Consider the following 11,982-nt stretch of genomic DNA (forward strand, 5'->3'; position numbering starts at 1 on the left):
CAAAACTGAACTACACCGATTTTAACTACTGATAAAAAAAAGACAAAACCAAAACGAAAGGTGAAGGAATGTATCGGTGAAAATACTTTTACTACTCACAAGACAAGGACCAACATAATACATACAAACACACCCACCTTCCTGGGGTCCTTCTTATCGTTACGAGACGATCACGGTATACCCTAGGATTATTTTTTGATTTGATTTGATTGATACTTTCGCTGTGTCCAGGTCATTGTACTCATACAAAGTTAGTATTAGACTGATCAGCACATTAATAATCGTAATTAGGGACATTTCCACCGTTCACATATTCGAGCAATGGTAAAGATCGTAATGTAATAAGCGACTCTTTGTAGAAATAATAGTAGAATTCAACACCAAACACAAAACAGGAGAAATACCGACAGGGACCGATTCTTATCTTGTATCTACTTAACTAATCAATTCGTATACCTCCGCACACCATGTCACCCGGGAATCGCAGTACCACAAGCCTAGTCCCCAGGTTCCAGTTGGAGGTGTCGTCAAGTCGGTACAGCAACACAGGGACCGTTCTATGAAGTGGCGGTTTAACCGAGCACACCCCTAAGGGGTCATTAACTCATATTTCAGCGAACCTATTTTCGCAGATTGACATTATTACAGAAAGGGATTTGCAACTGACCCTCAACCTAATATAAAACTACGAATAACTACCCAGGTGATAAACACAACATAATACGACTGCCGCCTCTCTGGACTTGTAACCAAGGATAGGGCGGATGAAAGGGTCCCAATTAATCTGAAAACCGTGATTGATAAAAGGGGTAAAAGGTCTTTTTTCCTTTATTGTTTCTTCCACATGATGAAAGTATGCGTGGTGATACGATTATAATGGATCTTTAAACGGGATTGCCCTTATTTAAAGATTTATTTATTACGAACCTATCACGGATACAACACATTTAGGGACTACTTATTTACGTAAAGGACCTACAGGATTGTCAAAAAATTAACTAAATCATCCCCCACCGTGGCTTACCCTTTAAAGAACCGGCTTGTCTATGGCTTTTATCCTTTGTAACCGGGCCTTTTGGCTTTACGGGCTTTTTCCGCTTTTACCTAATTTCTTTATATATAATATATATATGTAGTCTTTTTTTATTATTCTGTAAAAAAAATGGTTACCCAAGTCGGGATTGGACCTTAAATACCTTTTTCTGTACTAATACCGTTTTGAATTGAATTTTTATTAGGGTGAAATAATACCCAAGGTCATTATGTAAAATAAAGGTCAGTGAAAACATACGTATGTCATTGTAATTAAGGGTTCCTTTCACGTAAAGAAAAGAGACATCCTTATTTTGTTTCAACGTAAAGGTCTTTTTTCGGTTCCACGAATCTTACACGGTATCTTAGTAGATCCGTCTCCGGTGTTGTTTTATCACATTTATTTCTGACAAGTCGGTTTCCGGAAGGTTTGTTGTTGTTTACGGTAGGATATTCAACCATTGATTGCACAACACACTACTCATTAAGTTTTTGCGCCGTGTTCGGTGCCGCCTCGCTGGTAACAGAGCGCCCGACCGAGTGTCGGTTTGTCAGGACGGACGAACCTTCATAAAGTTTTATAGGTCTCTTTCTTCCGGCGCCTACGCTAAACATTTTGCACCAAAAGTCGCTTTAAAGAGCTCCTCAACATTGACCGTTTCTGAAAGTGGTTGAAGCCACTAAATGAGGGTGGTGAACTTTAGTTTTGGTGGGCCTGTTATCGCCTCATACTGTTGGAATTGGGACAAAGACTGTTAAGCCACTATAAAAAAAGGCCACCGATTTTGGGGAAAGCCGGCCTTTCCCGGGAAAAATTGGGTAAAAGCCGGCTCATTAAAAGCCAACCGGCTTATAAGCCGACGTAGGGATATAAATTCGTAAAGGTGGTCCTTATTGGTGGTGTCTGCGACGTGTTACCGAAGGACGATTAAGGTCCGTTGAAAAAGTTATAAGTCGGACAATTATCTGTAATTAGTCACTATAGCGACTTGTAGGATTTTGATAGTCTACCCGGTTTGACATTCCCATTTGACAGTAAACTTCAGCTTTCATTTGGAAAACTAGATGGCATGGAACGGAATTTGGAAAACCATGAAACCACCATTCGTCCGGGGAAGACTGGATATAGTTATTTGACCTTTGAGATTACTACACCGCGAATATTGTATGTTCGGCGGCGCAAGGGCCGACTTAGAACAATACTTTTTGATCATTTATCCGGCCTTTATTATCCAGATAGTGAAAATTAACTTTCTTTGGTTTCTTAAGATCCTTAACCCATACAAAGTTGTGTGGTAAAGGGACTTTGGGTACATTGTAGTCTAATTTACGACTTGTCCTTTGAAAAATTTATCGACTTGATTAAGCCACCGAGTGGATCACAGGTGGACTAAGTCACCTTTCAGTTATTATTTCGGTATCATAATATGATAGGGTGTAAAAGTGTTTTGACGTTTAGAATGGAGTTGTAAAAAAACAGTTCTTACGACTATTCCATTCATTCATTCCGATGCAAATAATATATTGCGGTGTAAAGTCTGCGTCTCCGTTAAGTTCACGAAAACGTACTAGTAATTGTGTACTAATATCTGTCTCTTCTTGTGTTATTTATTTGTATTACCTTATTGTGCTAATATTTTGTTACGTATTCCTCTATATATTTATCAAATTTATGCTGTAACACCTTATGCCACATCACGGGTTTTGTTCAATTTTCCCGAAGACCCATTCGTCGACTTTTTCATCACAATCGGGAGCTTAATTTTCTTGAGTCGACTCACCGGTAATCTACCATGTAAAAGGTGTTACAGTCCGGGAATTCTTTACGGTATCTATAACAACTGTCGACTTGTCGTACTTCTTTCGTGAGGAACGGAACAATGACTCTTGACGTGTGCGGATTTCCGTCGGGAGCCGGGAGAGGGGAGACAGTGTAGGGAAACCTTGGACAAGCGTAAGCTGTGGTCACTTAGTAGTCTAGGAGGGAAACGTGAGAGGTTCTTGACCTCAAAGTTCCGGTGACGTGAAAGGGAGAGTGGAGGTATGGAGTTTCTGGCCGTGGATGTCCCTGAACCCTTTCCCAGGCTCAGGCTCGGCGAACAGTTAATTGATGTCCCCAGGGAGTCCCGAAGACAAAAAACCCAGGGGAGAAGAGGAAACAAGGTTAGGAGCCTAGCAGTATCGGGGCGTACTTTACCAACAATATAATTTACATGATAATACTAATTACTAATTACTAATTGACCCACAAGTACAGTTCAAATTTAATTTGTAGTTCTCAGATATTGTTTTAGCAAATGTTTGAAATGTATGTTTGAGTTGTCTTGAATGATATGGACCGGTAACGAATTCCAGCTGACCATTGCTCTGTATAGTACTGTTTTCTGTCTGATATTTGATCTTGATTTGGGTAAAATGAACCTTTTTTCTATTGCATGTCTGGTTTGATAGTTATGTGTAGAGTACTGTGCTATGAACTTTTGTGACAATATATGTGGTAAGTGTGTCACTGTAATATTCTTTACAAAATTTAACAGAGAATAAATGGACCTCTGTCTAACACTCATCCATTTCAGTGTCTCCAGCATTTCAGTCACTCTGGTTCTGTAGGAGCACTGCAGAACACATCGTGCTGCCTTATTCTGTGCTACTTGTAGTTTATTTAAATCGTTTTCTGAAGCACTAGACCAAACAACAAAACAGTAATCAAGCTGTGATAGCACCAAAGCATCCAAGACTTGTCTCCTGACATCTATTGGCAAATGTTTTACAATTCTTTTATAGGAGAAACATGAGCTAAACCAACAGTTTGGTATATAAGCATGATGTAAAAACATGTGTCCATCATGGAAACCTCCTTTGTAAACAAGGCAGTATTAGCACCACATCAAGTTTAGGAAGGTGGATACAAATAGAAGCAGGAACAAATGTTTTACAAAATAAATACATCTTGAGGGCCAATTGGTTTTCCGTTTACTGTACATGACTCATACGCTTCCTATTAGTGGTACACAAAAGAACCTAATCTCATGGGGGGGAAATGGAATTCAATTCCATGGTGTTTATAGTGGGTGTGTGCAGGGCTGGGAGAAGGAAGGCTCAGACCTCTCTACGGAGTGCAGTGTTTACATCTGGACACATGTAAAACCAGAAAGCCGTCTGTAAATTAAATTGATTACTTGAAGTGACAACATTTGTTGCAATTACTTGAAACGCATACCAATCATTTTTAGCGGGTGAGTCTGAGGGTCCTGCCTCATGGTGGTGGTGGGCCAGGGTGACAGGGTACATTGTGTAGTATGTAGGTCAGTCAAGCTGAAGATTCATGGCTTCCAAAATTACAGAGAATGAGACAGTTAGAGGCCCAGACCAGCTGGGAGACGTTAAGAAGTAGATCCCTCTCAGCGGCAGTAATGAGCAATAATGAACAGACGTAAAGAACTGATACAGGGAGATGAGAAACAAAGAGGCAGACATGGGGGAGACAAGGGAGGAGGCTCTGCTGGGTGTTCTGGTCTGAGTAGGTTGAGATGAGCCTTAATGCTGTGTTACATCGGAAGTTGGAGGTCGGAACTGGGAGCGACCTCACATCCGAGTCGACCAGTTCCAGTAGAACAATTCGGAAAAGAGGGACGCCCACAGCAATGTTGTTGGCCTTGTTGACAGCTCTAGCATTTACCTCAGGTTAGCCGTTGTTTGCAATACCGGTTGATGATCTTGGATGATCTCGGTCATCGTGCTAGGTAGGAATACCGACATCAGGGGGTGCTCCAGTTGGAACTGGAAACAGGTACTCCCACTTCCCAGTACAACTGGAACGCACCATTCATCCCAAACAGCCTGTCGCAGTTATTGAAGGCCTCCAGCATGTCGCCCAGAACCTCAGCAACCTGCAACCATGTCCTCAAGGGGTGAGGGTTCAACGCTGAGACCCACAGAGCACTTGGACACAACATGGCTATAAACAATTACACTTTTGAACATGTTTTTTTAGAGATATGGAGAAGTGAGAAGTGAACTTACGTGAACTTACGTGAACTTACGTGAACTTACGTGAACCAGCGTCGTAGGACCGTTAACCCTGAAGTTACCTCGCTAATCCCAAATCCTGCTTCGTAGTACAGGCCTCTGCCGTGATGCTGCTGCGATATAATAAATTATAGGCGGGGCTTAAAGTGGCGCAAATGCGCTTGCTGACACGCTATTTTTAGTACCACCGTTTGGCTACTACCAAAGTTTAGCCTGATGCACTTTCTGGGGACGTGGCCCAGATCCCTGGATGATCTGAGTATTTCTGTACTTGCGTCAGCCCGTTTTGGTTTCATGTGCCAGGAATTAACAAGCCCCGCCTCCAACGGTGTATCTAGTTATTTTTAAACAGCCATGGTTTTGAACCAAACCTGTAGGGATGACAAGCCAATAAACAAGTTAATTTTCCATCTGTTTTCAAATAAACCAAATGTAAAAATGCAACATGTCAACTTTTTACTGTGGTTGTTCTCTACACAAAGTCCAGCTTTGAATCAGCAGAAGTCAATCTCAGTACTGCGAATCTGATGAGAGAGAGAGAGATAACCCTTTCAGTTGGAGGTTCACAGGTTGAAAACGACAAAGAAGTGCCTCAGAGCTTGATGGTTCCAACATTACTTCCTCATATCGCTCCTTTAGAATAATGTGAAAGCTCATTGCAACTACTGTGGCGGCTCAATTTCCAGTTACGTTTGAGTCGCCGAGAGGCTAAACTTGGCTATATAAACTGTGACGCGTTTTCGAAGAGAAAGTCCATAGTGAAGCAAGATAGTTTTAGGATATTTAATAAACAAAATCATAACATAGTAACTATGGACAAAACGGTCAACAGAAAAAATGTCATCCGCACTCGACATCAAACAGGTGACTTATATAACCAAACCACACCCATGTGACAATTACCGGAAGTGCTCAACAAACAAATAAAAGTGACGTAAACAAATAATAATAATACAAATAATGAACTTGGGCTAAGTACTGTAGCGTTATGGCACCTACATCTACCATGGACGATGTGTTTCTGTGATAACAGGAGAAGAAACTTCACACACAGGGACTGTCCTTGAAACCATGTTTTCTCTTTATTTATTTCTCTTTTTAATGCACTTTATTCCCCAAGTTCCTCTTTGCCAAGATATTCTGTTTACTGGAAGCCCCGCAGGTCACATTCTATAATTGAGGAAAATATGAGTCATTATTTTTGCCTACTCTGAGGGTATTTAGAAGGTCTGTTGAGATTTCAGCTCTCCTTCGATCAAATAAACAAAGGTTATTTTAAGGTTGTTTTGACTATAAGGAGCATTTGGAGCACACACTGTACCCTGTGCTGTTGCAGGGGGGGGGGGATCCATGTTGAAGAACACAAATCACCTTACAAAGGAACCAAAAACTAATCCTTGCAGTAAATAATTTACACATTAATACAATTTGATTGTTTTCCATTGTTTAGTTTTAATATCTGCAAATTATGAATGAAGTATAAGGATTTCACTGTATATAAAACACCCTCTTTTTGTCGGTTCCTTGATAGTTTGTCTTCTGTTTCTTTGCAGGTCCAAGTATTTTCGAGGGAAGAAGCTGAACGGAGAGTATGAGATCCGGGTGGAGCAGGTATGGTGGTGCATTTAACATACATTTGGCCTACTTAAAATATATGTTATTTAATAATTAAAAATCTAGAAATATAAAAAAAAAAAAAAGTTGAATTCTGTATTTAATTAAATAACATGTTCTGTGTTGATAGAGGTTTCTAAGGTGGGGAAATTGGCCTAGTGCTGAGGTTGGAAACAAAAATTTATTTTTGTCCTAGATGCTGAAACTCTCAGTATATCCTGACATTAGAGCATGAGAAAGATCATCTGTGGGGAAAAATAACCAGTTTCTCTGCCTGCCCCGAAAGATCCTATTCATATTTGCAAGATTCCTACGTGCCCGGATCTAAATTGCGTGGCGTGTTTGAACAATCAAGTCAAAGCCAAGTAACGGCCATCAGCCAGAGCATTTCACAGTTAAACTTGCACGAGATAATCAATGCAGAAACAGAATTGTCTTATTTGGTCAGCACTGCCTCGTCTGACAATTGACCATTGGGAGGGGCAAGAAAAAGTCACATTTCTTACTATGTAGAATCCTGATTTCTATATAACACCATTATGGCAAAATTATGCAGAGAATGCAAATATGTGTCCAGACGTACAGTATTTACAGTGTGCAAATAAAATTTACCTCAAGTAACTGTTAAGTTACACATCTGCAAGCTATTGTTGAGCTTGGAGCCTTTTTATGAGAAAAGGAAAAAGGAGACCACAAAGAGCCGGACCTGAGGTTGGCCAGCCTGCTCCACTCTCTGCTGTGGTCACATTCTCTTTCTGGGGATGTAATACAAGTCAAGATTTTTTTTAAACCAGCACAGATTTTGTAAAATATTACAGTGTCAGAGATATTTAACCCTGATAAAAATGTGGTTAATTGGGCCACTTGATGATGTTGATCATCAAACAAGCCCCACCAGCTATAGCTCCAACCTGTTGGACCCTCCTCTCTTTCCCAGAAGCCCCTGCACTAATTTCCTTCAGCAGCCAGACTCATATGCTGTGTGTGCACCTTGCTGAGAGCCTTAGGATGATGGGAACACAGTCTTTGTGTGGAAAGAAAGCGACATGCTGAGATTAACCCTTTCAGCGGACGACAATAACAGCAATCAGACTCGATAGACTTTCACCCTCTTTCTTCGCTCCCACTTACCTGAAGGCTTTTAACATCTTTACCCACAGACATTGAATAGACATTTTTAAATGTCATACTCCACTGAAACATAGCAACAAGGTTACAGCAATCTTAGACCCTGTTTAGTGCCACTAACATGGGTGATACGTTTTCATAAGCGTCTTCAGTGAGCACTTGTGATGGAAATTACTTTCTCTATACAGTATGTAAAAAACATACTGTTAGCAAAGACCGAATGTGATGCTGTATTAAATCCGTCTTTTATTCACCTCGAATGTCTAGTCTTCTGGAAATGTACAGGATAAGGTGGCTACAACAGCTTAGCTCTTTATCTCCATAACAGGATGTTTCTTGTTTGTTCCTGCTGTCGGGCACGGTCATGTGCCTTTAAGACACAAGTAAACATGGCGGTTTACAGGGTTAATGTATAAATACTGAGCAGAGAGACAGATATATATTAGCATTACTTATCGCCAAAAAAACGACAGGGAAACCTGTACTCTTGAACCTGTACTCTTGGCAGGTGTTCTTAATTCCTGCCCGATTTTTCCATCAGATCTGCTGGCACATGTGCTGTTTGAAGTTTTGGGTTTATAAACGCTAACTTCGGTGAATATCCACAGTAGAAGACTCCGCTCAGTCATCACCAGAGCCGTCTCCACTCGCGGCCATTAGCCTTACGCACCCATCACATTTTCATAATGTTGTCATTGATCCGGCTGAACATACGCTAGCTGTGACCGGTGGTATTCCTGCTGCTGGAGCTCTCAGAGCTCACAGAACCAGCATAACTCTCTCTGACTCGCTCACTGCCATATAAGGTTCCATCTTTAGACCTGAGCACAGACTCGCCACAGCATGTGATGCTGAGGCCTGATGAAGGAAGGAGAGAGCGGCGTTGATTCTTCTACACAATAACTCTCATCGAGGCACCTTTAATTTGGACCTGCAACCTTTATCCTCCCCAGCCACTGCCCAAGAGAACATTTGTGAGCCCATGATTGTGGATTGCTCCCCTTTCATTTCCATGACCCACTTTGAGGATACATTTGGCAGATGACTGGGGCCTTGTGTCCACCGGGGGTCCGACTCTTATCAACTGAACAGATGCTAATGGTAGTGCCGGTGGTCGCTTGTAAAAACATGCTTTTTTCTCTTAAAATCATTGAATATGTTCAGTAGTAGTTACTGATGCTCTGAGGGTGAAAATGCCAAGTCAAAGTCAGATAATAAACATTATAGCTTTTTTTTTTATTCCAAATGAAAAAAAACAGCCCCAATGTACAGAGAGGGCATTGCAGACATGACGTAATGTAAAAAAACAAATATAAAAAGGACAAAAACAAATATAATCAGGTGTTGAGGTTTGAGCCTGTGACACACTTACATTATTCATACATAAGAACCATACAAACCATTAAACTAAGGCAGATTTTAAAAAGAAAATGTATTTAATGTATCAGGGACAACTATTAGTCATTGACGGTACGATACAATACGATGTATTGCCATCGCCCCAAACATAAGCGCACGCTGATGCGCTCACACACGCACGGACATACACAACCACTCAGAAGCGCCACATTTATAGGCTATCAACAACAGCCTGCCCTGGCCTCAGATCACCACAGCCTGACAACAGCACAGCAAACTAAGAAGAGGATTAAACCTGTTTCCTTGATGTTTGTCTCTGGGGAATGGGCCAGTAGGCCTACATAGACCTCGATAGCGCTCGATTTCGAAAAACTGTCTAATTTTGTCAGTTTAGCTGTTACATCTCCTTGTTCTCTCTTGTCCTTTCTCTTTTGAGCGCTGCTCTTGTGCTTTGGTTTGCTGTACATTATAAATGCAAGCTATTACATTTTTATAATGCTACCGAGCTTGCTGCTGCTAGCTACAGTTAAGTTCAGGTTGATTAAACGGTTCGCTCGTCACGCAAGGTATCACATGACATGAAAGGGAGCAAGGTCATTGGACAGACAAATTACAAATTATTTTAGGTTGCTTGGTTACTTTGAAGACTGCTTGGTCCGGTCAATGCCATTTATATATAAAAAAAACATTCTTCTTTTTTTTGTTTTTGCAAGGGCCCCTGGCCGGCTCTGGGCCCCGGTGCGTTTCACCGGCTGCACTGGTGATAGTTACGCCACTGCATTCTAGTAAGCTAGATAGCTTCATTTTTGTTGGGATGATCCTAGCAAGCCTTTAAAAAACAACAACAGATTATTAAAATAATACTCTAACAGCAGCAGTGGATACAAGTATAACACTTTGAAGGAGAAACTTGTAAAGTAATATTCAGTAGTTCAGTATCAGTCTATCAATATTTATTTCAAGATATTAGCACATTAGTTAACGTCAAAGATGAGGTGTTGGTTGCTGGGAAGCTTGACATATACCATCCAATAAATCGGGAGTATGATGATCACGTCTCTGTTTTGACTGATGTTAACTTCGGCCTACAGATGTACCGCTTCATTTCAGACAGTTTGAAACGCGAGGGCCGTGATTGGTACGTGATCTGCCCTCGCTCAAGGGAAAACCTCCAGCTTGACTTGAGACCGCCCCCGTGATAGATAAATGTAATTATAATGAAGCCAGCTGCAATGGATCATTGATCCACCAGGGGGTGCAGTGGGGTTCCACACTGGAGCTCATGTGAAATAAAGTCGGATACAGTACGCTGGATGTACAGCGGAACTTTGTTAAGATCCATATGTCACGGATATCATACTCTGTGCTAAATAAGAGACATGTAATCATTTACAAAACATCACCATGTTGTTATTTAACAAAATAATGTTGTTTAGTCGAAAAAAACGAATGGGAGGATATGCAGCCCGGCACTTGATTTTTAATCCTAATTTAATCATCATCTTCACCACGATAATTTATGTTTATGTTCGCCGAATTGACATGAAATAACTGACACATATGAATATACTGTATTCAACTTCATTAAAACGTTATTAACGTGCCTAAACTCAGTAATTCACTAAAAATATTTATATTTTAATGGAGCCTCGTTGGCAGATCAGGATCCCGACCGATCCCGACGCGTAGTGGAGGGATCCTCATCTGGATGAAGGGTGTTATTTTCCCCATAAGGAACAAGTCGCTGCAAATTATCCCGCTTATTACATGGCCACATTCTCAACAAAGTAACGACATGACTCCCAATATTAATTGAAATGCTTTTATGGATTTAGAAAATGTTTTTATTGATTTAAAAAATAGTTGTATGTATTGATTTAAATTGACATGCATCCGCTAAGAAAAATAGTCCGTTGTTACCGTTTTTTAAACAGTCTGAATGAAACGGCTGCTCTCAGCTGTGTATTTACACAACTAATGGCCCATCAACCACAGCTCTCCCCCCCCCTCCCTGATCTTTCTTCTACAGCAGCTAAATTAACTGTAGGTTACTCTGAGTGACAAGCTTACAGTTAGACACAACACTGTCATTGCAAGTGACCCTCAGTTTGTTGACTTTTATGTTCAACTGCTAAATTCGTTACTGATAAAAAAGGGCTTCTACTGTACCCAATTACCTTAACACTAGAACCGCCAGAGGTTTTTGTATAGGCCTACCTAAACCCGTCAAATCCCACTATTAGAATGCAATTTTTAACAACATAGGGTGCTACATAACACACTTTCAGGAAAAGTCAGACTGGGAGACTTTAATATTTTATTGAAAAAAAGTTACATTGCACACACATAACACACATCACACAAATTCACCCGATTGGCGGTTCTAGTGTTAAATAAACTCACTAATTAATGAAAACAGTTCAATACGCATTATTCTTATTCTTATCATTCTTAATGAGCGCAGAAATAGTCTTAAAATCATATCAGTTTTTTAGATGAAATCTGAAGGCAGGCAGTTAGCTCTGATCACCTATGATAAATGCGCCACACCTAATCTGGCCATTCAGCCACAGAGCTCCCTCTATACAAATCAAACTGTAGACGGTGTGAAAGCACCTATTGTTTTAAATAATGGTCGGAATGTGACCTGTGAGCCTTCTGAATTACCGTGGGACAGCACATTCTAAACTAAAATGTTCAATCAATAAAGTAGCATCTTATCTTATCTTAATAATATCTTCATATTAATAAGAATATTAATAATAAATCATACAGTATGTGTCCGAAAGGGAGCAGGAGGAAGCAAACACAAAAATATAC

The 11,982-nt window shown here is 40.5% G+C and overlaps 1 protein-coding gene across 1 annotated transcript in view; it reads left to right on the top strand.

The window, feature by feature from the left end:
- xaf1 (XIAP associated factor 1) overlaps positions 1-4,961 on the top strand; it is a 9,168-nt gene extending 4,207 nt beyond the window's left edge. The window contains exon 4 of the mRNA XM_010773859.1: positions 4,840-4,961. Coding sequence (XP_010772161.1) covers positions 4,840-4,961 — 122 coding nt within the window. The remainder of the gene's footprint in view (positions 1-4,839) is intronic.
- The last annotated feature ends 7,021 nt before the right edge of the window (positions 4,962-11,982 follow it).

The sequence above is a fragment of the Notothenia coriiceps genome, unplaced genomic scaffold, assembly GCF_000735185.1.
Source record: "Notothenia coriiceps isolate Sejong01 unplaced genomic scaffold, NC01 NC01_scaffold00013015, whole genome shotgun sequence".
In the NCBI taxonomy this organism is placed as follows: domain Eukaryota; kingdom Metazoa; phylum Chordata; class Actinopteri; order Perciformes; family Nototheniidae; genus Notothenia; species Notothenia coriiceps.